This window comes from Plecotus auritus (genome assembly GCF_963455305.1).
Source record: "Plecotus auritus genome assembly, chromosome: 13".
In the NCBI taxonomy this organism is placed as follows: Eukaryota; Metazoa; Chordata; class Mammalia; order Chiroptera; family Vespertilionidae; genus Plecotus; species Plecotus auritus.
Window position 1 is genome coordinate 24,892,066 of NC_137779.1, and position 25,806 is coordinate 24,917,871.

At 48.6% G+C, this 25,806-nt stretch overlaps 1 protein-coding gene across 3 annotated transcripts in view; it reads left to right on the top strand.

Annotated features, from left to right (window-relative positions):
• GRK3 (G protein-coupled receptor kinase 3) overlaps positions 1 to 25,806 on the top strand; it is a 90,120-nt gene that overhangs the window by 23,539 nt on the left and 40,775 nt on the right. For 2 of the 3 annotated variants that reach the window (XR_013959565.1, XM_080650423.1), the window contains exons 3-4: positions 19,155 to 19,228; positions 25,055 to 25,156. Coding sequence is in view for 2 of the 3 variants with exons in the window: in XM_080650423.1 (XP_080506549.1) it covers positions 19,155 to 19,228; positions 25,055 to 25,156 (176 nt within the window). In the remaining variant the exon portion in view is untranslated. The remainder of the gene's footprint in view (positions 1 to 19,154; positions 19,229 to 25,054; positions 25,157 to 25,806) is intronic. The other variant, XM_080650424.1, reaches the window with a different exon arrangement.

The window sequence follows — 25,806 nt, forward strand, 5'->3', positions numbered from 1 at the left end:
TGTTAAAAATGTTCGGATTAAGATGCCTTTTTACTCTCGGTTTGTTTGCCTCAGGGCCCAGCTATTGCTCTTGCGTTGTGACTGTCAGAGATGGCTCTTCCAGTCAACAACAGGAGCCCTTCCCCCCACGCAGGTAATCCACTGATCAGAGAAACTGGGCCGCTTGTACTGTAGAACGTTCCACAGCCTGGCGTTTGCTGTTTGCGTCCTCTTGGCATCATTTAAATCACACTTCTATCTCCGTTACTTCCTGTAAACGAAGAGCGCGCCCGGGCCGCTTGCTTAGGTCTAGGTCTGACCTTTCTTGGCGAGAGGCCTTCCCGGGGGAGCCGTGTGCTTGGTGGCAGGAGGGGACGCTGCCCGCAGGCCTGGTCCGCTCTCAGGTTCCTCATCGGCTGATTTCGGCCCTTTGTTCCTCTCTCCTTGACCATCTTTGCCCAAGTCAGTCAGTTTCTCAGGGAGTTGCAAAAATGGTGAGTTTTCTAATTCTGCGGTTCTTTCCACATTCCTGACTTGTCCTCGTCCACTGGAGCTATTCAGCCGCCTTTAAACTTCGTTCCCTCGGGAAAGGCGGGTGTGGCGGGAAGAATTCTAAAGTGACCAAAACCGGTTTGGCTCAGTGGATAGAGCATCAGCCTGCGGACTGAAAGGTCCCAGGTTCGATTCCGGTCAAGGGCACGTAACTTGGTTGCGGGCACATCCCCAATAGGAGGTGTGCAAGAGGCAGCTGATCGATGTTTCTCTCTCATCGATGTTTCTAACTCTCTATCCCTCTTCCTTCCTCTCTGTAAAAAATCAATAAAATATATATTTAAAAAAAAAAAAGAATTCTAAAGTGGCCCTGGCGACCTCCGCCTCCTGGCCTCGCTGCTGACGGAGATGCTGCAGATGCGATGAAGGCTGTGATGGGGTGGGCCTGACCTACTCGCTGCAGCCGAGGAGGAAGTCAGAGAGATTGAGAGCACAAGAGAGGTTTCTGCATAGTCTCCGGCTCTGCAGACAGAGGGGAGGAATGTGGGGTGATCTGGGAGCTGAGAGGGATCCCAGCTGACAGGCTGCAAGAAAACAGGGAGCTCAGTCACTTTTGTCTTTCTTTGGTTAATGCTCACCCGAGGGTATTTTCCCATTGATTTTTCAGGGAGAGTGGAAGGAAGGGAGAGAGACTGAGAGAGAGAGAGAGAGAGAGAGAGAGAGACATCGAAGTGAGAGAGACACATCAATTGGTTGCCTCCTGTAGGCACCTGACCTGGGGCGGGAGATTAAGCCTGCAACCGAGGTACGTGCCCTTGACTGGAATCGAACCTGGGACCCCTTTGGTCCGCAGGCCGACGTTCTATCCACTGAGCCAAACCAGCCAGGGTCTTACAGTCTCACAATCACAGAACGGGATTCCCTGAAGCCTCTGGATAAGGCCTCAGCTCGCCAGCACCCGAAAGAGCCCACCTGGACTCGTGCGATAAAGAACGGGGGTTGTTGACAAGTCACGGCGCTCATGATAATTTAATACCTGGCAACAGAAAACGAATACAGTGGGATGGGGGCTTAATTATTTTGTTTTTAATTGCCAATTCTCCGAATAAAAGACCGAGAGCTGCTTTTGTCCTTCTTCCCGTTCTTACATAGAGATTATGTCCTAATGTTTATTAATTAAGTTGGTTCCTAATTGGCTGTCAGGGAAATTTACACATTTAGGTAATGACACAATATTCTTGCTTTGGCTCATTGAAAGAACAGCCTTCAAGGGATCCCGGTTATTGAATAGACAGTAAAGTCAAGCTGGTGAGCGATGGCTAAGGTGATTCGGTTACAGGTTCCTTCTAGAATATACATGGAAATGGTCGCTTCCCCCTCTGCCAGGGAGGCACATGGCATTTGATAGGTTCCATCTGGCTGTGGACAATCTGTGTAGCTTCTCTGTCTGTGAACCTCTCCCATTAGAGGAGGATGTTTCTGATTAAGAGGAGGCGGAATTCATGAGGTATGCAAATGCTCTCCGGTATAAAGACCCTCATGGTTAATGTAATATGACATCACATACTGCCTCGGAAGACACTTCATTTTAGGACACCGGCTTCAGAGCTCAATCCAGAATTTAAACACCAATCTTTCTGACTCGGTATGAAGTAATGTTGGCGCCTGAAACGTGACTTTTGGTCAAAACAAAACTTTGCAAGTTTTTACTTTCTTTAAAAAAAGACGGCTCTATTGAGCTATGGTATTACATGCCATAAAACCCACCCGTCGTAAGCTGTAATTTGACGTGAGTTCTAGTGCATTTACGGAGTTGCGCAACCACCACCACACTCTCATTTTGCAAATGTTTCCACGCCTTAAAGAGACCCCTTGTGCCCACTGGTAGGCACCCCCTCCCTGCTCCCTTCCCAGCTCCCGGCAGCCGCTCCTCTGCTTTCTGTCTCCACAGGAATTTGCCTCTCTGAACATTTCATAGAAACGGAATCTCACAGCATGTAGACTAGATAGCCTTCTGCACCTGGCTTCTTTAACGTAGCGTGAGGTTTTGGAGCTTCATTCACACGGTGGGTGTATCCAGTGCTTCACTCACCGCCGAGTAATATTCCATGTTGTGGATAGAGCACATTTTTTTGATCCATTTACCAGCTGATGGACGATTGGATTATTCTCACTTTGTGTCCTTATGAACGATGCTGCTGTGATTTCCAAAGGACATTTGCATGAAAAGCAGGATTTCAAAGGACATTTACGTAAAAAAGAATGCGTAAATTATTTTAAGATTAAGGCATAAGAAATATACTTGCCAGGGATTTTTGACAACAAAAATGAATATTTCATTTTTAAAATAGTACACTGGAAAAACAGAAATTGTACCAAAGGTCCTTTTAAAAAACATTTCTGATCAGCCCCTACAGAAATACGCAGAGATGGGCACAGATGTCCTAGGCACCTATTAATAAACCTGGTAATTATATAAGACCAAGGAACACTGAAAGACAGAATGAAGCAGGTTAGGTTTTTTTGTGTTTTTTTTTTTTGGTCAGTGTCAGAAGAGCAAGCTTTCCAATCTGTTTTATAATTTATCAAATTACTTCTTCCCCTGTTTTGTTAAAACCTGCAAATATTTATAACAGCAACTTCCAACTCAAAGGCGGGGGTTACATTATAGCAAATTAAGCACTCTTTGCGTGTGGCCCTAGAGGGAGAAATACTAACCTGGGGACCTGCTCAGTCTTCCTTTTCCCTTTGGTTTCCATCTTTGTTTGGCTGTGTTAGCTTCTGGGCCCCGAAGGGCCTGCCCCTGGCAAAGGCTGCCTCTGATTGACAGTCACTGAGCCGGGTTCCCACCCGAGATCTTGTCCTACAACCTTCTCCAGCCACGAGCAACCTACCAGGAGGGAGAAGAAAATCCTTGGGGCCCCAGGCAGTTCTGCTGCAATTATCCATGCCTTTGTGGAGACTTTTAGAGAGAGAAGGAGTTGAAGATCCGGGTAAACTTTCAGACGGCTGAGGTAAACACTTGACTAAGCACCGCTAATTGGATTTCCACCCCAGAGAAATGAGGGGCCCAGATTGTGCGCAGTTTCAATGTGGGCTTCCTAATAAGAATGCTGCTCAGAGAGGAAAGATGCCAGGGAAGAGGGAAGCGCTGGGAGGACTTCAGAACCGATGGGCAGGCAGGCTTTGCAGCTGATTTTCTCATCTGCGCGGCTTCCGCAGGCCTGGGTACCGCTTCCTCGCTGTGCAGGTTGCCCCACCTGGAAGACGTCACCGGCCCAGTAGTGAGGCCGCTGCCACTCTGAACACGAGGGACATCTAAGAGGATAAAAAAACTAAACCAGTTCTGAGAAAATGTGGTTGTCTATTGTTTTAACCCTGTTTATTAGAGCTCGTTTTTTCGTTTTATTTTATTTATTCATTTTTGTTGTTAATCCTCACCTGAGGACATTTTCCTATTGATTTTTAGAGAGAGTAGAAGGGAGAAGGAGAGACAGAGAGAGAGAAGCATTGATGTAAGAGAAGCACACTGATTGGTTGCTTCCCACAGAGGCCCTGATCGGGGCCAGGGATCGAGCCCGCAACCCAGGTACATGCCCTTGACTGGAATCGAACCCGGCACCCTTCAGGCCCCGGCTGATGCTCTTCCCACTGAGCCAAACTAGCTACGGCTGGTTTTTCTTTTTATTAGGTGTACCGGTTAATAATGCGGATTTTTTTCAGTAGATGGAGTTACACATATGTTGATATAGATGCGATTTGATATGTATGCTATTTTGTTGTATTGCTCCTTCAGATGACCACTTGTTCCGATCAATGGCACACGCACTTTCTGAGCAGCACTTCAAAATGTACGAAGAAGTGGAAAATTGGGTCTCTGAATGGTCTGCCTCAAAACAAGAAAAGTTCTAATGGGACGGCTAATAATGTGGATTAATTATTAACCGGTTAAAAATGCGGATTTTGTAATCAAAGAAAACACAATAATTTCAAGAGAAACATCAAAAGTGCTTTATTCAAAGTAATGTCCATCGCTAGCTACACAGTCCCCCCATCTTTTAGGTAATTTGTGGATACCGTCCCAATAGAACTTGTTTTGAGGCAGACCATTCAGAGACCCAATTTTCCACTTCTTCGTACGTTTTGAAGTGCTGCTCAGGAAGTGCGTGTGCCATCGATCGGAACAAGTGGTCATCTGAAGGAGCACGGTCTGGTGAGTACGGCGGGTGGGTTAATACTTTCCAGGCAAGATCTTTTCACGTGTCTTTAACTGGTTTTGAAGTGTGTGATGGTGCATCATCATGAAGCAAAATTACTTTACCGTGTCTTCTGGCCCATTGTGGTCATTTTACGATCAAAGCATGGTTCAGATTGATTATTTGTTGTTGGTAGCGATCAGTATTAATGGTTTCACCTCGTTTTAGAAGCTCATAACACACCACACCTACCTGATCCTACCAAACGCAGAGCATTGTCTTCTTTCCTAAGCGATGTTGTTGGTTGCCCTGGATCAATCCGTGATTTTGTGTGTTTGGGATTCTCAAAATAAATCCACTTTTCATTGCCATTCACAACTCAATGCAAGAAAGACTTTCTTTCGTGCCGTTGAAGCAACATTTTACTGATGACTTTTCGGTTTTCCATTTGTCTTTCGTTCAGTTGATGTGGCACCCATTTTCCTTCCTTTAAAATCTTTCCCATTGCTTGTAAACAATCGGAAATTGTTTTCTCAGCAACGTTTAATCTTTCTGCAAGTTGTTTTTGAGTTTGACACGCATCTTCATCCAATAATGCTTGTAATTGTTGGTCTTCCAACTTTTTCGGTTGACCTGGACGTTCTTTGTCTTTCACATCGAAATCATCACTTTTAAAGCATTTAAACCAGTGTTCAAAAGTATCTTGAGATGGAGCATGTTCACCATAAGTTTCCCGAAGTATATGATAACTTTCAGCAGCACTTTTCTTCAAAATAAAGTAATGAATTAAAACTTCCCGCAAATGCTCCTTTTTTGGAACGAAATTCGGCATTTTTAAGTGTAAAAATATCTATGATGTTAACAGAAAATTTGACATATGAAGTTTTGAGGCTTGTTGTCAATACAACAAAATAACATACATATCAAATCGCATGTATATCAACATACGTGTAACTTCATCTATTGAAAAAAATCCGTATTACTAACCGGTACACCTAGTAGAGCCTTCATGCAGGTTCTAAGATCAGCGAAGGAAAACTCAGAAAAGCTTCATTTTATTGGGATAACAGAATCTCTTCACCTCAGAACTCCAGGGTGCCGGTGTATGCCCACTAGACCTGCAGGCTGGTGGCCCTGTGACCTTGCGAATCGCTGCTGCTTCTTTTCCTCGAGCATTTTGAGTCCCTGCTTGATAGGAATCACTGTTGGTTTAGGACCGTGATGGCTCCCTGTGTACCGAACACTGAGTGTTTCCTGTGCCGAGAAAGTAACGTGACCACGTTCGCACCGCTCCCGAGGGGCAGAGCCTGGGTAGGCTGCATGCTCTTCACAACTGCGTTTCTCTGCCCATCGCCACAATTGTTAGTGTGGAAATTCGCACGCATCTGGAATTCCTTTCTTTTTTTTTTCCTTTTAAAATAACACATCAACTAGACGATTTATCACGACACTAAAATTCAGAATTGGGGGCAATGCGCCAAGGTCTCTCCTGGGCAGGTCCACCTCTCTGCTTTGCCGAAGGACACGTTCACCGTCTAACAGGCTTTGAGACCCCCCCCCCCGGAAGTGCCTATTAGACAGAAGGGCACATGGGGAGACTCAGCCAGCGTCAGGCCACGGAGGGCTGCTGCCCCCCACAACCAGCTCGCCCTGCAAAAGGTGTGAAACCCACGGGCGTCAAGTATGTGTACTCTGCCCGGGAGCTCCTGAGATTCATGGAAGGGGCCGCCGGGGATGTGTCTGAGGCATGAGTGTCAACCCCAAGGCAAGCGTGGGGAAGCCACTCTTAGCCAAGACATCAGCCGGCACCTGCAGCGGCCTCCCCTTTGCAGCCCCTCCCCCCGCCAGGGTCCCTCAGATTTTAGGAGGAAAATTATCTGCTCTGGCAGTATCGACAAGTGTGGGGTCTTACCACATACGGCTAGAGAGGGCCGAGGGGACCTAGGATACATCCCCTCTGCTGGAAAAGGTGTCTGTCAGCTTTTGAACTGACGGTGGGGGCCATGGCTGGGCTGTCTAGGGTTTGAAGAGCCCAGATGTGTGAAGAAATTCCAGGTGGCAGTGCCTGTCATGATATCCCCTGGGTTTAGCTCTTTCGGAAATAACTTTTCCGAGCGTTACAGGTACCTTGTTTTTGATTGATGTAAGCATTTCTACCTCTGGTCAAAGCCAGGCAATGTGGATCAGGCCAGGGGTGGTTATTAGCCGGGTTTGAAAGCTATTTCACTGTGTGCCCGGAGACCTGTCAGTGCTGGGGATGCATCAGTGGACAGTGCTGAAAGCTGTGCCCTTATGGAGCTGATGTCTACCAGGGGACAGGCCAACAGATACACGCAGGCAGACCTCGGCTATATTGCAGGTTGCGTTCCAGACCGCCGCCATAAAGCGAGCATGGCAATAAAGTGAGTCACACGCATTTTTGGGGTTTCCCGGTGCATATGAAAGTTATGTTTGCACTGTACTGTAGCCTAGCAAATGTGAACTAGTATTCTAAAAAAAACAATGTACATTTCTTAATTTAAAAATAGGCTAAAAATGCTAACCACCGCCTGAGCCTTCAGAGAGTCCTCCCCTCTTTGCCGGTGGAGGGTCTTGCCTCCATGTGGATGAAAACGCAGTGAAGCGCAGCGCAGTGCAATAGGCTCGCCTGGAGAATCGGAGAGCCAGGAAGGGGGGCAGGAGGGCCGGTGTGGGAGGCAGTTTCAAACAGTGTTTTGAGAAGGCACCACTTGCAGAGGGACAGTTGAACAAAGACCTGGGGGAGCTGAGGCTGCCCCCGCCCCCCTTGTATTTATCTAGGGCAGAGGTCGGCAAACTCATTAGTCAACAGAGCCAAATATCAACAGTACAATGATGGAAATTTCTTTTGAGAGCCAAAAACCGACTTCTGCGCATGGGCCACGAAGTTTCAATCGCACTGTATGTACGTGCCCGCATGTGGTATTTTGTGGAAGAGCCACACTCCAGGGGCCAAAGAGCCGCATGTGGCTCACGAGCCGCAGTTTGCCGACCACTGATCTAGGGGAAGCAGGTCCAGGCAGAGGGTTCGGCAGGGCAGAGACCTTAGATGGGAGCCATGTGATAGGGGAGCAGCGAGGAGGCCGAGGAGGCCGTGCTGAGACGCTGAGTGTGAGTGACAGGTATGGGGCAAGGGTGTTTTAGGCCGTCTTTTGGCTTTTACTCAGAGTGGGATGGGGTGCAGCAGGTGTGAGCACTGGGGTGGCAGGCTCCGACGGAGGCCCTGGGAGCCTGGGCCGGTGAGGATGCTGGGCCAGCAGCAGCAGAGCTGGCGCGAGGTCCCTGAACTCCAGACTGACTGGCAGGTGGGATTTGTAATGAATTGTGTTGCGGCTCTGAAGCGGGTGGGAAGGACGGGGGCTTGCAGGGGACACCATGCCCTCCGGTTCTGTTAGGGCCGGAACCTGCAGGAAAGGCCCAGAGAAGAAGCCGAGGATATAGGGCAGTGTTTTTGTTCCTGCATCCTTGAATTAGGTGACTCGATTTGCATAGTGGGCCATCTGCTGAAGAGAATGGGCACACCCTGTTCTCATTCTGCCTGATGCTTTCAGGTCAGCCCCGGCTGGGAGCTCTGCCCCTCCTCTGCTCGCTCTCCGCTTGCCAACGAACAGAGAGGATTCTATGGTTGGGGGTAGACGAGAAATCCCTGCAAAGGTGGGGCAGGGAGAGCTGTTCTAGTCCCTGAAAGAGACTATTGAAAGCGGTGGCGCCCAAGGAGAGAAACTAGGGCAGCTTCTTAAAGAAGCAAATATTCTTCCCTGGTGAGATGCACTTACTCGCTAAAGAAATCTTCTATTTTTTAATTGACCTTTTCACTGTAACTTAAAAAAATATATCACCGTTGGTCATCAGAGTTTGCTCTGTAGGAGTCCATTTACTTAGCATATAATTTAAGACTATTTAAGAAGATTGAAATGAGTTGTTTTGTGGCTTCTACCCTTAAACCAACAAGTGGGTTCAGAGTCGATGACGGAGAAGAAACTTGACCCAGATTAGCTTACTGGGAACAGCGACGTGGGCCCCTCTCTCCTCCCGTCGCTCTTCGGTGTATGGGTTTCAGAATGTGCCTGATTTCCTCCCGCGGAGACACCACACGGAATCCAGCTGTTCCTTTTCTTTCTGCTTATTGATTATCGTGCTCTGTGCTGCGCTCTTGCTTTTGAAGAACAGTTTTATAGAGGTGTAATGTGCGTACACTAGCAGGCGTCGGTTTTAAGGGTGGAGGTTGAGTTTTGACCGTGTATGCTGCACAATCCGCACGGAGACCAGTTCCATCCCTTTCAAAGGAACACGCTTGGCCTTTTATATCGAGCTCACCCAGCCCCAGGCATCCACTGATCTGCCTAAGTCACAGTGGATGACACCGGGCTTTTCTAGAACTTGATAGAAATAGAATCGGGCAACAAGCAGTCACGTGTGTCTGGCTTCCTGGCCTCAGCACAACGTCCGTCCTTGAGGCTCATATATATTATTGCTCACGTAGGGATTTTGTTTCTTTCACGGAATAGTATGCCACAGTACGGACTTCACACAGGTCACTTGTTCGTGGACATTGGGGTTGTTCACATGTGGGGCAGTTATAAATGGAGCCGCTACAAACATTTTTACACACGAACATAGCCTTGCGAACATAGCCTGTCATTTCTCTTGGGTCCGTGCCTGACCCTAAAAGCATCGCGGGATCTCCTAGGAAACGTGCACGCACAGTACACTGGTTGGGTCCTCCTGATGAATTGACCCTTCACCATTAGGAGGAGAAGTCCTTTATCCTGATGGTGTATTGTTAACTTGGTCTAATATTGGTAAAATCGCTTCAGTGTTTGTGATATTAGTGTTTGTATGATGCATCTGTCCTCTAACTCTTTTACAACGTGTATATTTTTTATTGATTTCAGAGAGGAAGGGAAGAGGGAGAGATAGAAACATCAGTGATGAGAGAGCATTATTGATCGGCTGCCTCCTGCACGCCCCCTACTGGGGATTGAGCCCGCAAATGGAAGAGAACCGTGGCCTCCCGGGTCATAGGTCGATGCTTAATCACTGAGCTGCACCGGCCAGGCTCTTACTCTAACTCTCAATTGGATTGTTTAGACCCGTGGTTGGCAAAGTGCGGCTCGCGAGCCACAGGCGGCTCTTTGGCCCCTTGAGTGTGGCTCTTCCACAAAATACCACGGCCTGGGCAAGTCTATTTTGAAGAAGTGGCGTTAGAAGAAGTTTAAGTTTAAAAAATTTGGCTCTCGCCGAAACCGGTTTGGCTCAGTGGATAGAGCTTCGGCCTGCGGACTGAAAGGTCCCAGGTTCGATTCCGTTCAAGGGCACGTACCTTGGTTGCGGGCACATCCCCAGTGGGAGGTGTGCAGGAGGCAGCTGATCGATGTTTCTCTCTCATCGATGTTTCTGGCTCTCTATCCCTCTCCCTTCCTCTCTGTATGATATCAATAAAATATATTAAAAAAAAATTGGCTCTCAAAAGAAATTTCAATCGTTGTACTGTTGATATTTGGCTCTGTTGACTAATGAGTTTGCCGACCACTGGATTAGACCATTTACAGTTCAATAATTACCAGTGTAGTTGGATTTGAGGCTCACATCCTCCTGTTTATTTCCTTGTGACTTTTTTCTTCATTTCCGTCTTCTTTTGGATCGAGTGTATTCTAGTATGTTATGCTGTTGTCACTACTGGCTTATCAGCTACCCATCTTCATTTCTTTCTTTTCTTTTCCTTTCTTTTCCTTTCTTTTCCTTTCTTTTCCTTTCTTTCTTTTCCTTTCTTTTCCTTTCCTTTCCTTTCCTTTCCTTTCCTCCCCTCCCCTCCCCTCCCCTCCCCTCCCCTCCCCTCTCCTCCCCTCCCCTCCCCTCCCCTCCCCTCTCCTCCCCTCCCCTCCCCTCCCCTCCCCTCCCCTCCCCTCCCCTCCCCTCCCCTCCCCTCGGTTTCCCTGAATGCCTGGGGCCCTCACCTCAGCAGGACCTCCCTGGTCTGTGTGGGTCCCCCTCCCAGCACCGCCTTTCAGAAAGTACCTCCAGGCCAAGAGCCGGCCCATCTTGGGGCCCTCCTAGTCTATTTCCCTTCTCCCAGGCACCCCAGCCCTTTCCATGCCCGGAAACAGTTATTTCCCGTTTTATGTAGAGTTTTCTGGTGGTTACGGTGAGAGGTTAAGTCTGGCTCTTGTTACGGTATCATACCCTGAACGTGTCATTTTATTTTTGAAATAAACTATTAGGCTCTTGGCTGGAATACCGGGTAAGCATTTGAAACTGGGACTCCCTGTGCCTGTGAAACCCTAGACATGTAACCCCATGGTTATCACTTCACAGAGTGGTAGGAGGACGGTGACCCGTTTCCGGCCTACCCCGCGGCGGCACAGGTAAACCTAGGATGTGTACTCTTTGCAAAAGTCTGTGTGGCACCGTTCGAATGCTGAAGGCCTGATGCAGTCAGTGCTCTACGTCCACATATCACTTGGTCTTCAAACTAACCCCACAAAGCCCGGCCGGTGTGGCTCAGTGGTTGAGTGTTATCCTGTGCACCAGGAGGTTGCTGGTTCCAATTCCCAGTCAGGGCACATGCCCATGTTGTGGGCTCATTCCCCAGTGGGGGGTGCACAGGAGGCAGCCGATCCATGTTTCTCCCTCTCTCCCTCTCTCCCTGCCTCTGTCTGAAATCAATGAAAAACACGCATTAAGAAAAGGAACCCCACGCAGAGGTCACTGGCAGCCTCATTTTACAGGTGAGAGGACACCCCTCCGAGGTGCGGGGACTTGTCCAGAGTCTTGCGGACAGTGATGGCCCGAGCTGGAGTCAGCCACACAGAGTTGGGATCGGCCACAGTCCAGAGCGCAGGCCCTAGGAACCACCTCTGGGGGGAAATGGATCATCCTTTGTCCTGGCAACAGTAGCTATTCCAGGAAACAACTAAGCGCTTCATGCATGGAAGTTCCTACGCTTTCACCCTGAACTCCACCTGGCGACCCTGCTAGCCGTTCTCAACCTGTGGGTCGCGACAGGCTGTAGAGCCTAAGACCATCGGAAAACACAGATATTTACATGACGATTCATTAACAGTAGCAAAATTACAGTTATGAAGTAGCCACGAAAATAATTCTATGGTTGGGGGGTCACCACGACATGAGGAACTGTATGAAAGGGTCGCGGCATTAGGAAGGTTGAGAACCACTGGCCTAGAGGGCATTATGTTAAGTGAAGTAAGTCAGCTAGAGAAAGACAGATATCGAATGATTTCATTTATATTTGAAATCTAAGAAACAAACAGAAACAAACGTAGATACAGAGGACAAATTGATGGTTGCCAGAGGGGAGACGTGTAGGGGGTTGGACAGAAAAGGAGAAGGGGAACTAATACAACATCGTACGTCAGCTCTAATCGGAAAAAACGTGCAATAACACACTTCCGGTGAGGCTGTGGGTCGGAGCAGGCACTTTCGAGACCGTTGCTGGCAGGAGCATGAATAGGGACCGATGAGCGGGGCTAATCGGTCAGGCCTAGTAAACCCTCAGCGTGTCTGCATGAATAACCTTTGGCTCCGCAGTTTCTCTCCGTGGTGCGTATCCCACGAACATGCACGGACACGTGCGAAACGATGCATGGAGAGGGTATGGCAGCAATTTCGTAAAAGCGAAATATTTGCAGCATCTCAAACGTTCAGCATCAGGGAGCCAGGTACGGAGGTGACGGTACCCTGTCCGCGGTGGGCTGCCGGGCAGCTGGACCAGCCGCCCAGAGGTACACGGCTGGTGTAGGAAGATCCAGGCGCAGCGTTGTGGGGAAGAGGCTGGTGCGGGCCGTGTGTCTGGGGTGGTGAAAATAAGAGTTGATATTTGAGCCTGCCCTTTTGTTGTGTTAGGACAGTGGTTGGCAAACGGCGGCTCGCGAGCCACATGCGGCTCTTTGGCCCCTCGAGCGTGGCTCTTCCACAAAATACCACGTGCGGGCGCGCACGGACAGTGCGATTGAAACTTCGTGGCCCACGCGCAGAAGTCTGTTTTCCTCAAACTTTACAAACAGGGGGCCAGTTCACTGTCCCTCAGACCGTTGGAGGGCCGGACTATAGTGAAAAAAAAACAAAACTATGAACAAATTCCTATGTGCACTGCGGGCCCGGGACGAGTCGGCTGCTAAGCAGAACAGGCAGCGGCCCCCGGCGGGCCGGATCAATGTCCTCGGCGGGCCGCATGTGGCCCGCGGGCCGTAGTTTGAGGACGCCTGCCACACAGACGTTTCTCTCTCGTCCGGTGCCAGGGCAGGCGTTTGGGGTTCGCGTCGGGCCTCCCCGCCTCCATGTGCTAAGCTTCTCCCTGGCTGTGGTGGGTGTCCCTTGGGACTCGCAGTCCTCTGCACGTACTGGGTGAAAGAGGGCCAAGAAGTCCCACGGATTTCTTAACAGCCCTGGCGCAGAAATGACACGCACCGCTTCCCCGAAAAGGTACCAGGAACCAAGAACTGGTTCCCGTGGGGCTGGGGGTGGGCGTGCACTGCTGGGGGCGGGGGTGGGGTGGGGCGAGGGCAGGAAGGGGACTTCTTTCCATGTTTTTCGAACTTTGAACCATTTCGTCCATTCAAAGAAATAGGCATAGATGGTGGCAGTGTGGTGGCATACTGTCTTGAATGGGGTAAGAACCGGGGCTTATTGGAATAATGTTTCTATTTCACTTGAAATTATTATTATTTTTTAAATGTTTTGGTTTTTTCAGAGAGGGAGGGAGAGGGAGAGAAAGAGAGATAAAAATATCAATGATGAGAAAGAATAATGGATCGGGTGCCTCCTACACGCCCCCCACTGGGGATGGAGCCTGCAACCCCGGCATGTGCCCTTGACCGGAATCGAACCCGGGACCCTTCAGCTCGCAAGCTGACACTATCCACTGAGCCAAACCAGCCACGGCCACTTGACATTATTTTAAATCTCACTTTATTTTAATTGTCAGTTGGTTTGTTTATAATTAGAACCGTGATCAAGGAAAATACTGACCTCTGTCTGGTTGACATAGCCAGGAATTTTTTTCTTTTCTATCATTTCATAATAAAATACTTTTAAAAGGCTGAAAGTAATCCAACTATTAGAAGAGTTAAGATAGAATGTTCTTTTTTTTTTTTTTAATAAATCTTTATTGTTCAGATTATTACAGGTGTTCCTCTTTTTTTCCCCCATAGCTCCCCTCCACCTGATTCCCCACCCCACCCCATTCCCTTACCCCCCCACCACTGTCTTCATCCATAGGTGTAAGAGAATGTTCTTGCCCTGTATTTTCACATCTTCCTTCCAGTTTTCCTTTTTCGTTCCCCCTTTGAATTAGGAGCCAGTTGCTCGGAACATTCCGTGAATTTCTCTTTGGCCACATTCATGATCCATTTGTCCTTTTGTCTAGCGAATTCTTAATATTCAGGGCCCCACTTCTCTCCATTACCTAAGTGAACGACCCCATTAATTAGTACAACAATATTTTATTGGGCATGTGCATGCTGAATTTAAATTGGAACTATTTACAATATTCCTAAATCACTTTTCATTTAGAAGTTTCTCTTTCTGTAAAGTTTTAAGCCAAGAAGTGAAGGTCCTAGTTTGTTAAGTAGTGTTCAATGAAAATAAATATATTTAATGTTTATGTGAACTAGATAAATACATAAGTAGCTAAACGTTTGTTTTGATTTATATTCATTCTTTCCTATTGGGGCTTGGAAGAGAGGAAAGGGAGTATTACTCTGTGGGAATTTGGGTAATACGCAGCAAGGAGGGACGTTGAAACCCTGTGGAAGTTTTCCGTTTTAATATTGGTATGCTTCCCCCCCCCCCCCCCCCGCTTCGTTTATGAGTTGGCTTTTCTGTGTATCATTTGAGATTGCCTTTATTTTTCGCTTGTAGAGAAGACGGTGTGTTCTGGATGTGTCAGAGTCATTGTTTTTGATCTCTGCCTTCCTAGGGACTTTTTACTTATTTTATCCCATGCCTCTGCGGGGGAACGGCTTTATCTCCCGTGGAAACCTGTGCTTTCCGAGAAATACCCTGTAGATGTGGAGAGCCGTCTAAGGAAGCGATCGGGCATTGGCTTCTAGAAATTTCAGATCCCAATTTGCGGCCACTATTCATTCAGGACCATCTTGTGAGCCTTGTACGTGGCTAAGCTGTCTGTGCCCAATCTCATGTTTCTCCTTTCATGGTTTAATTCAAATACATGAAAGTGTACCATTTAGCTGAAACCGGTTTGGCTCAGTGGATAGAGCGTCGGCCTGCGGACTGAAGGGTCCCGGATTCGATTCCGGTCAAGGGCATGTTTCTTGGTTGCGGGCACATCCCCAGTGGGAGGTGTGCAGGAGGCAGCTGATCGATGTTTCTCTCTCATCGATGTTTCTAACTCTCTATCCCTCTCCCTTCCTTTCTGTAAAAAATCAATAAAATATATATAAAAAAATAAATAAATAAATAAATAAATAAAAAAATAAAGTGTACCATTTAGGTTGTACAGGTCTGTGAGTTTTGACAAATGCATAATGTTGTACAACCACCCCCAGAATTTAGACTTGGAGCAATTCATCACCTCCCAAAATTTTCTAGACCGTCCCCTGTATCCCAACACCGTCAGCCACCGACCTGTTTTCTGTTGCCATGGTTTCTTCTTCTCCAGAACGGCATGTCAGGGGACCCATTCAGTATGGAGCTTGGGCGTCTGTTTCCTTCCACTTAGCATCATGCACTGGAGCTCACTCATGGTGCTTGGTACCCGTAACTCATTCCTTTCCGTTGTGGAGCAGTGTTCCGTTGTAGGGGACATCGCAGTCTGCCAATGAAGAACATCTGAGTTGTTTCTAGTTTTTGGGTGTTGTCTAGAAGGCTGCTATAAATACCCATGTTCAGATGTCTGTGTGGATAGCTAGGATCAGTCACCCGCACCAGCACAGTGACTTCCTTATTCGTCTGTTGATTCAGAGGCACGGGGAGTCCAAACCATTGTACATGCTTCTCAGCCAATGAGTGTTCTGGCCACCAACATTGGGGGTGTTGTCAGTCTTTTTTTAAATATATTTGTATTGATTTCAGAGAGGAAGGGAGAGGGAGAGAGAGAGAAACATCAACGATGAGAGAGAATTATTGATCGGCTGCCTCCTACATGCCCCACACTGGGAATCGAGCCAGTAACCCGGGCACGTGCCCTGACCGGGAATCGAACCGTGACCTCCTGGTTCATAGGTTGACGCTCAACCACTGAGCCACGCCGGCTGAGCTGGTGTTGTCAGTCTTTTTAATCCTGCCATTCAGGCCGTTGAGCAGCGCTATCTCCAAGTGATTTAATTTCCGTGTGCTTGAGGACCAGTGACGCTGAGCCTGTTTCAGGTACCTGTTGGCCATTCACATCTCTTCCTCTGGGAAGTGTGCCAGGGTTTGTGCCCATCCTGTAACCGGATGATTTCCTTGTAAACATTCTTTGTAAGAGTTTTTCAGTGTATGTAGAAATTTTATACAAAGCCTTATTCCGATTTCAGTTTTATAATATCTTACCCGAGTCTGTGTGCAGTCTATCTTCTTGACAGTGCCTTTGGGTGTGCATAAGTTCTAAATTTTTTTTAGGAGTTTTAATTTCCAAATCTCTCATCGTTACCACTTTTATCTAACACTTTTAGAAGTTCTCATTGGTATTTTATAAAAAGCAACACCGTTCTTCCTACTAATTTTTGAAAAATATTGTGGTGGGAAATTGGGATAGTCGGCCTTTGCTGGGTGTTATAAACACACAGAGAAGTTAATCAGTATTCATGCAGTTTGCAGGGGTTCCAGTCGGGAAACCAGGGCAAACACATCCCTGGTTATCTCGGAAGAGGCGTTGGGTCACACTCCTTTATTCCTTAAAGTCTGGAGAAATCAAATTATTTCCCAATTTCTGTCCTTTAGCTTTTGTTCTGATTTGAGAAGTACTTTGTTTTGTTTGGTTTTTAATGCAATTGAAGCTCCATGCAGGTAAATTGCTTTCAGACTGGAACACAATGATCTAGAATTAATCCAAAAGGCGGAATACCTCCTGGCTGCTCCATGTTAACAGCTGCTGTGGTAGAAAGTCCAGCCCCAGCTTATGGGAAAACAGTGGTTTTTTCCGCCCCGTAGTGTGTTACGGTAGTCCTGCGGCCCATCCGACACACTAACAGTGGAAACATCGCGTTAAAGAAGTGGCTAAGAACATTTCAAGTTGGATGTTCATTCGTTGAACTCCCTTCTCCCTCATCTTCCTCATTTCCCCTCCCTTCTTCCCTTTCCTCTTCCCTCCTGTTTTCCCGACTTCTTTCTTTTCTTACTTCCCCCTTTCTCCTCCCTCCACCTTCCTCCTCCCGGCCTTTGTTCTTTCTTCTGAGCTCCCTGCATGCCCCAGGCAGTGTTCTTGTTACTGTAAATGTAGTAGAGAATAAGAATCCGTGTCCACATGCAGCTCACACTGTAGTGGGGCGGTAGACGGCAAAGAGGTAAACTTACGCACGGGGCCCGTTTTGGTGGTCATCAGCAAAAAACCAAGTGTGTTTGTGTGCGTGTGCGCGCGTTTGTGTTTGTGAGAGGGCATGGGGAGACATGAAAGGGAGAATGAAAATGAGAATCATAGAAGGCCTCAGGGCATCGGAGCTGAGCTCTGAAGGTGCATACGATGCAGGGGAAGCTGCTGGAGGAAGTGGGGGGTAGCAACTTAGAAACCCTGAGGACAGATTCAGTTTGGTGTTGGAGAAAGTAGAATACAATAACAATTCTAGAAAACACACTTGGGTAGTTCTCTGGCTCATCCTGCCGTTGACAAGTGGAAAAATTGCATTAAAGAAGCAGCTAAGAACATTTTAAGTGGGATGGTCATTCATTCAACTCCCGTCTCCCCCATCTTCCTCAGTGGCACCCCAAGAAGCCCACTTCCACAGAAGTACCCCACCGATGACACAGAGAGGTAGAGATGCCCCTCTTCACCTCTTCCTGCTTGTCTGCTGCCTGAATTTCCCACCTCCGCCCCGTGCCAGCCTCACCTCAGTACCTGGGCCAGATGAGTGTGGCTGAGTTCCTGCTGCCGCTCTGCCTCCAGCCCTGGCGAGGCCGGCCTTGCTGACTCACTCAGCGGTCCTAATACTTTTCTTTCAGCTCCAGCGAATGGCCATTTACCATTTTCAAAGGTCACACTCCTGGAACTAGGGAGGGGGACTTAGAGAGCAGCATCAGGCAAATTCGAGTTCCATGACTCTAACTTTAATGAAAACCCTGTCAAAGGCGTTCCCTTTGTCTCGTTCTTTTTACCTGGGGGACTCTGGTCTCCCTTCTCCCTACAGTTTATACTTTTTGTGAGTCCTTCCTCAGTTCCCTCCTGTGACTTAGGTTTCTTCCAGCAATTCTCTTTTGTTGTTGTTGTTCATCCTCACCCGAGGATATTTTTCCATGGATTTTTAGAGAGGGTGGAAGAGAGGTGGAGAGGCAGAGAGAAACAGCGACGTGAGAGACACATCCATTGGTCGCCTCCCGTAGGTGCTCTGACAGGGGCTGGGGATCTAGCCTGCAACCGAGGTACTCGCCCTTGACTGGAATCGAACCCGAGACCCTTTAGTCTGAGAGCCTATGCTCTAACCACTGAGCAACCCAGCTAGGGCTCTTCTGGCAATTCTTTAATTATTTTGACGTTTTAATTGTTTTTTACTGTCCTATTCAACTTCATTCATTCACGTAAGCTTGACTGTGTGATGGGCATTAAGCTCAGCACTAGGTTTGCAAGTGGGGTGGGGGACATCAATCAGATAATTAGGGTGTTCTAAGTACTTTGAGAGAGGCATGTTGGAAAGGTTATGTAAGTAAACATTCATTCAACAAATACGTATTGACCTCCAGCTGTGTCCCAGGCACTGTGCGATGGAGGTAGTGTTCTGGCCACACAGCGCTGACCCTTTAAAGCTGGGGAGCATCGAGCTGTGAAGGAGCAAAGGATGATTTGGGGCTGGGTTACCCGCTCTGCCAGGAGGAACTTGGTGGGGACGCCGAGGTGTAGTAAGGGGTGAGAGAAAAAGGCTAGAAAGGTTGTGAAAGTCCTTCTGTCTTTTCAGGGAGTTTTGTCCTGTTTCTGAGAACAGAGTGTTTATCAGCTCCGTGATGACCCATGCTCCCCGCATCTCTCGTTTCTGTACTCATTCTTCCGCTCCCTGTAGTGACCAGTGGCTCTAGGTGGTGGGGACCACTGGCACTGCTGAGCATGTGTTTGTAAAAAGTGGGGGGGTGGGGGGTGGCCAGTACAGACGGAACCCCAAAGCCAGGAGGCAGGTATGGGGTACTCGTACTTTCCCTGGAGTATTTCCCTCCAGGGTGTAATTAGCCTCTTGGAGTCTGTGTTTTTACTCTTTTCAAGGTCGGGGAGGACGAAGTTAAAGTATAAACACGTGACTTTGAAAAGACCCTGTGGGGTAGGATTTCCATTGATTGCCCACCCTGAAATTTTTTATTCTTTTCCTTTAGGTTTCTTGCTATTTAAAGATTTTTGTTTGAATGAAATTAATGAAGCTGTACCTCAGGTGAAGTTTTATGAAGAGGTAAGAAGTAACTGTTTTACCGATGCTTTTATTTCAAAAGCACATTTAAACTGTACTTTGGAAAACATTACGACGACTCGAGTATCTTACAGATGTTTAGAAACCCACGGAACGAACTGAGTAGTATAGGGTAAGATACGTGGTTTATTAGCGATGCTGACATCTGTACGAATCCTATTGGCAAAGGCTCCGGGGTGCTGCAGAAGTAGTGAGGAATAGTGGGGCTAAAACTCCAGAGCAGGGAGGCTCATTCCGAGGTGCCCCGAGGATTCCCAGCCATTTCGTTTTCCGCAGAAGCTCGCGGATTCTGGACACACAAGCTGATGCCGGGGGCCACTACTGGGTGGAAGAGAAACTGGCAAAGTTTTGTGGTTACACATCGCTGGAGTGACCCACGGGAGACTTGGTGGAAGCGGGTGGAGGGGAGCTGAAGCGATGGGTTGGTTGAAAGCTTCTGGGAGACACATTGAAGTCTCCCACAGCCGTGCCGGGCTACATTGAAATGAAGCCCTGCTGTGGGCAAGAATCTGAAACCAGACGGGCAAGAGGCGCAAGCCCACAGGGAGTGTTCTGTTGACACTGAGGAGCCGTAGCTACTTATCCCCTGGGTCAGCCGTTGGTTCTGGGCCTAACAGAGTCCAGGCTCGGCCCTTGGCAGAAAGCTGCTTCTGGGGGGAAAAGAGCCAGAAGAGGTTTCTGGGGCGAAAGTGAAAAACGGGTGGGACTGGAGGAGCCCCAAACCTGTGGTGAGTCTCCTCTCAAGACAGAGGCCAGGTTTGGACGTGAGTGGGACAGGAGGCAGAGCGCTGTTCTGCAAACCCCTGAGAGGCAGAAGGGATTTCAGTGAGCTCCACGGAGAGCCAGACCTTAGGCAGGGGTCCTCAAACTTTTTAAACAGGGGGCCAGTTCACCGTCCCTCAGACCGTTGGAGGGCCGGACTATAGTTTAAGAAAAAAAAACTATGAACAAATTCCTGTGCGCACTGCGGGCCCGGGACGAGTCGGCTGCTAAGCAGGACAGGCAGCGGCACCCGGCGGGCCGGATCAATGTCCTCGGCGGGCCGCATGTGGCCCGCGGGCCGTAGTTTGAGGACGCCTGCCTTAGGGACTGGGGCAAGCAAGAGGCAGACCGAGTCCTACAAAAATGGCAACTCAGACCAATCTCAGCTCAGTCTCTCTCTTTAAAAAAAAATAAAATAAAATAAAAAATAAAGTTTTTATTAATTTCAGAGAAAGGAAGGGAGAGGGAGAGAGAGAGAGAAACATCAGTGATGAGAGAGAATCATTGATTGGCTGCCTCCTGCCGCCCCCCACTGGGGATCGAGCTGCAACCCCGGCACATGCCCTGGCTGGGAATCCACCAGTGACTTCTTGGTTCATGGTTTGACGCTCAACCCCTGAGCCACGCCGGCCAGGCTCCACCCGGGTTTCCATAGCTAAGAATGTCTGTGATGGCGGTCCCTGTCTCTGAAGGTCGTCGTGTGTGAATGTGACACCGGAATGTTACTTGACGTGTGGCCACTGCTCAGTGTGCCGGGTTATACGCTTGTTTTTTCCAGTTAGAGTTGGAGGCAGCTTAGAAAAATGTGGATTTGATACCTAGATCTAGAAATAAATCACAGGCAACAGAAAATAAATAGAAAAAAAAAGAAAAGAAATAGAAGATCAGAGATAAAGTTACTGTCTAGAAATTTCTGCACTCATTCAACCCAGTAGTTCTCAGACCCCAGTGCCGGGAGGCATCGGTGGGATGAACAAGACAGGCAAAGTGCTTGCTATTATTTCGCTTCTATTTTTGTTGAGAGAAACAGACAATAAACAAGTAATAAACAGGAAATGCATCAGGAAGTAATAACTGCCGTATGCAGTGACCCACAACAGATTCCACACACAGGCGGTGTATCAGGAAGTCATAACCGTCACACAGTGACTCAGAACAGGCTCCCAGCTGACGGCCCGGGGACTGGGTGGCCACGGGAGAGTGCCGGGTCACAGCCGGGCTCCGAGGCGGTGGCATCTGAACCGAGCCTTGAATGACAGGGAAGCTAGTCTTTTGAAGGTGGGAACAGGGTGGGGGTGGGGAGACCCTTTTAGGCTGAAGTCATGGCTAAGATGGAGCCCCTAATGTGGTGGGAAAGACCTTGGCGTGCTTGAGGAACTGAAAGATTAGTGTGTAATGGGTGAGAGGGGTGGGGTAGCGTGCGATCAGTCCAGAGACATGGGTTGGGGGCCAGAGTAACAGATTTAGATTTTATGCTAAAGCCCATGGGAAATTTAAGGTGAATAGTCCAGAAATATCAATTAGGTCAGAGTGGCAGTAGTTGGGCATTATAGGTGTGTCCCCTTCCCCTCCTCTTCCCCCCCCCCACCCCCCCCCCCCCCCGCCCGCCAGGAGGATTGCTCTGTTAGCAGTTAGTTGACTGTTATCTGAAGCGTAGCCTGGGTTTGTGATATATTTTGAATATAAAGCCAGCATGATTGGCTGATGAATTGGATTTCGGGGGTGGGGGGTGGGGACAGGGGTGCGAGCCAAAGAGCAGAATCCATGATGACTATTCCTTTTTGGTGTAAGCTACTAGTCCAGCCGTGGGCAAACTACGGCCCGCGGGCCGGATCCGGCCTTTTCGGCTGTTCTATCCGGCCCGCGGAGCCGAAAGAGCGGAGGGTTCTCTTGCTCTCCCCTCCGCTCCTTTACTTTGAATTTATATTAGTTCACACAAACACTCCATCCATGCTTTTGTTCCGGCCCTCGGTCCAGTTTAAGAACCCACTGTCGCCCTTGAATCAAAAAGTTTGCCCACCCCTGTACTAGGAGTATGATTTTCGCACTTTTGTGATAACGAGGAGGAGGGAAGAGCCAGTGTGTCTGGGGTAGGCAGGATGTGATTTTGCCTGAGGAGAACATTAAGGGTGAAGGGCGTTGCCCCAGCACCATGCCCTGACTAGGCGAATAGAGGCCGTTCGCGATGGTGCTGGGCCATCCCACTGGGATGGCCGTGGAGCAGCCGGAGGCGAGAAAGTGGAGACCACGCCGGCCGCAGACCAGAAGCGCTTGCTCTTGGGGTCCTGGGTGTTCAGGCTGCTGGGGTGTTCAGGCCGTGAGCGTTGTAGCCACCAAAGCAGAAGGGGACACGTGATCAGTGCATGTTCATCACGGATGACGATGCTTCTGTTCTGCTGTCCGGGGCTCTTTGCACCTTGAACTCGGGCGTCTGCCTGCTCGGGTTACCAGGACAACCCAGCTGCCAGAATCCGAGGCGGCATCTTCTGTGTGGTGCTGCCGTACGGACGTGCTGTCTAGAGCTAACTGCGAGTTGACCGCACGATCTCTAATTCGTGGTCTCACTGAGAATCGCAAAGCTCCAATTACAGCCACAGGTGCTCGAGGCTCTGACCTTGCCTCCTAAGGGTTTCCTTTCCTGTTGTTCAAGTTGAAGTCTGTGGAGCACAAGGCTCTTAGCAAAGGCAGTGTCGTGGTTCAGATGTCATCTGCCCAGGACACGAGACTGTTCGGCGTAGCTGGGTTATTCCAAGCTCTTGCCAAGCTTCCGTGGAACCGGCATCCGTGGAACCAGGTGTCACCTGCTTTAAAGGGCCCCTGGAAACAGACTGAGGTGTCATCCCACTTGTTTTCGAGGATAATAATCCGTGAAGGCTTATCATTCTTGGAATTTGCTCAGATGTTTAGGCAGAAACATTGGCCTTCGGTTCACCGGCGGGCTCCCCGTGGTATCCTAGCATCCTGGCGTTCGCCCGCCCCGAACAGAACAGCAGAAGGCACCCTAACCCCAACCAGAAGCCTGCGTTTATTTCCTGACTCTGCTTCTGGTGCCGGTGTCTGGTGTCCGTGCCTGGCAGCGGCCCTGGTCGCCTCTGGCCTGATGTTTGACCCTTGAGACTGGCCCTGCCGAGTGAAGCTGGGATGGTGGGCCCAGGCCCTTTGGTTATTGCTGGATTACGTCTTCATTAAGACAGCCAGCCTTTCCCTCTGGGATGGGGCCCGGGCCTACCCCCGCCCGCCTGCCTGCCCGCCTTTGTGGCAGATTTTAGTCTCTGTTCCAAGAAGACTCCGTGACAGGTCTGCGGAGCGCCGCCTTCCCGTGTAACCCTGAGGGCGCTTCAGGCCATTGTAGACGACCCCAGTCGCTTCTCAGTGGCCTCGGAGGGACCCCAGCCTTTCACACACCCCTCTCTCTGCCCTTATCTTTATCAGACATTCTTACAGGATTGACTGATTTTGACTTCAGACCTGTCCAACCCTGACAATATAGGAAACAGGTCACGCTTCTTTCCATTGATTTGTACTCTCCTGTGGGAGGAGTTAGCCTCGCCTCTTACTATCCGAGAATAAAGAGCATTCAGAGACTATGGAAGTCAGTGGAGCGACTGGCTACCTGGGGAAACACTTCCCCTTCCCCCCTTAAAAAGTCACACACAGTACAGTAGGTCCTCGGGTTCCGTCGGAGATCCGTTCCGACCGCGCCACGTAACGCGATTTTCGCTGTAAGTCAGAACCCACCTACATAAGCGCCTACGTCACTCACATGGAGCACACACACAGCAGTGATGACGTGAAACAGTAAACAAAGTTTAAAAGAAAGATAACAATTCCTGACCTTTACTTGTGGTAAATACAGTAAATAATAAAAAACATAAAGCACATGTGTACATACATCGAAATGACGGAACTTTTTTTTTTTTTTTTTTATTGATTTTTTACAGAGGAAGGGAGAGGGATAGAGAGTTAGAAACATCGATGAGAGAGAAACATCAATCAGCCGCCTCCTACACACCCTCTACTGGGGATGTGCCCGCAACCAAGGTACATGCCCTTGACCGGAATCGAACCTGGGACCCTTCAGTCCGCAGGCCGACGCTCTATCCACTGAGCCAAACCGGTTAGGGCGGAACTTTTTTTTTTTTATAAATAAATGGGAGATGGCGACATAACCACGAAACGACGTACGTCAAGTCCAACGTAACCCGAGGACGGCCTGTAATTAGTCGTTACAGTGGGGATCTCTGCTCGCCTCCTCCCAGCCCCGCATGCCATCTGTGTTTTCACTCTCTCTGTCTTTTGGATTTAAAGTGTTTCTGTGAGTAAATAAATAATAAAAAAAAAAAAACCACCACTTCTCTGACCTAGGAGCTTCCGTTATCAGGTTAGAATGACCGGGGCTACTTCCGCGTAAGGCACCTGTTTCTAAAGCACATTTTATTTTTGGGCCCCTCTCAACACTGGTCCGGTGACCGTCCCTAAGTTAGCAAGTGTGCCATTTGGGGATGATCTTTCTGTTAACTCTTTAATAGTGCAGGGGAGGTTCCAGTGCTTTCATCCACGGCTCACGCTTTCCCAAAATACTGAGTTGATTTAAAAAAATTCTCTCCTTAAGGAACCCTGACAAGATCTATGCCTTTTCTCCTGTTAGTTTTGCAATGCTGTCATTGAGCAAGAACGACCTCATAACTCTTAGGCCTGAATTTCAGCCAGATGGAACTTGCTCGGGCTTTGGAAAGGAGAATTGGCAAGCAGGAGTGGCCCGTGGCTGGGCGAGTGTAAGATAATTGTAACCATGGCAGCATTTGTTTCCCAATACTGCGTTTCTAAATGTCAGTGAAGAGCTTCATCATTGGAAACATCCCATTTGTGGGTTTCCCGTTGACTTTAATTATCCCAACTTCATTCCGACGACCTGAGGGGCAGTTGTGTCCCGTGGAATAAGCCCCGTTCCATAACTTGCCTGGTCTCGCCAAGCCTAGGAATGTCTGTTAACAAAGTCGGTTTCTAGGGAGACACGCCTCACAACGATAACTTTTTGCAATCTAGATAAAAGAATATGAAAAGCTGGATAACGAGGAAGACCGCCTTAGTAGAAGTCGACAGATTTATGACACCTACATCATGAAGGAGCTGCTGTCTTGTTCGCATGTGAGTGTTTCCTTTGGTTCTGTCACTGCCGCGTGGAGCGTCACGTGGCAGCCTGCAGGGTGCCCAGAAGGAAAGTCAGACAGGAGGAAGGCGTTCACAGACCAAGTGAGATGCGTCCAGGATGGAACCCGTTCCTTCTGCTCTGTGGTTTCTTTCCTGATGATCCCGACACAGCGTCCACTGCTGCACATCCTCTTTTTATTACTGATTTTGGGGGGGCGGGGAGAGAGAGAGAGAGAAACATTGATGTGAGAGGGTAACATCAATGGGCTGCCTCCTGCGTGCAACCCGTGCATGTGCCCTGATTGGGAATCGAACCAGCGACCACTTGGCGCACGGCATGACGCTCAACCAACTAAGCCACTCTGGCCAGGGCTCCATATACTCTTGATATATATATATTTCCAAGAAGCAAATGCTTTCACTGCAAAAATTGATGAAGTACAGTAGCGAATTCGGAGCAATGGAAGAAAAGGGTAGCCTCAATTCTAGACTTTCTCAAGGAAATTAAGCTTATTATTTTAATGTAGTTATACTTTTGCAATGAGACTGATGAGATATTGGTAAATATAAGTCTTAAATGGCTTCTTTGGATTTATATGGAGGATTGTAATTTATTAATTGTGTTCATTAATTGTTAAATAATGGTT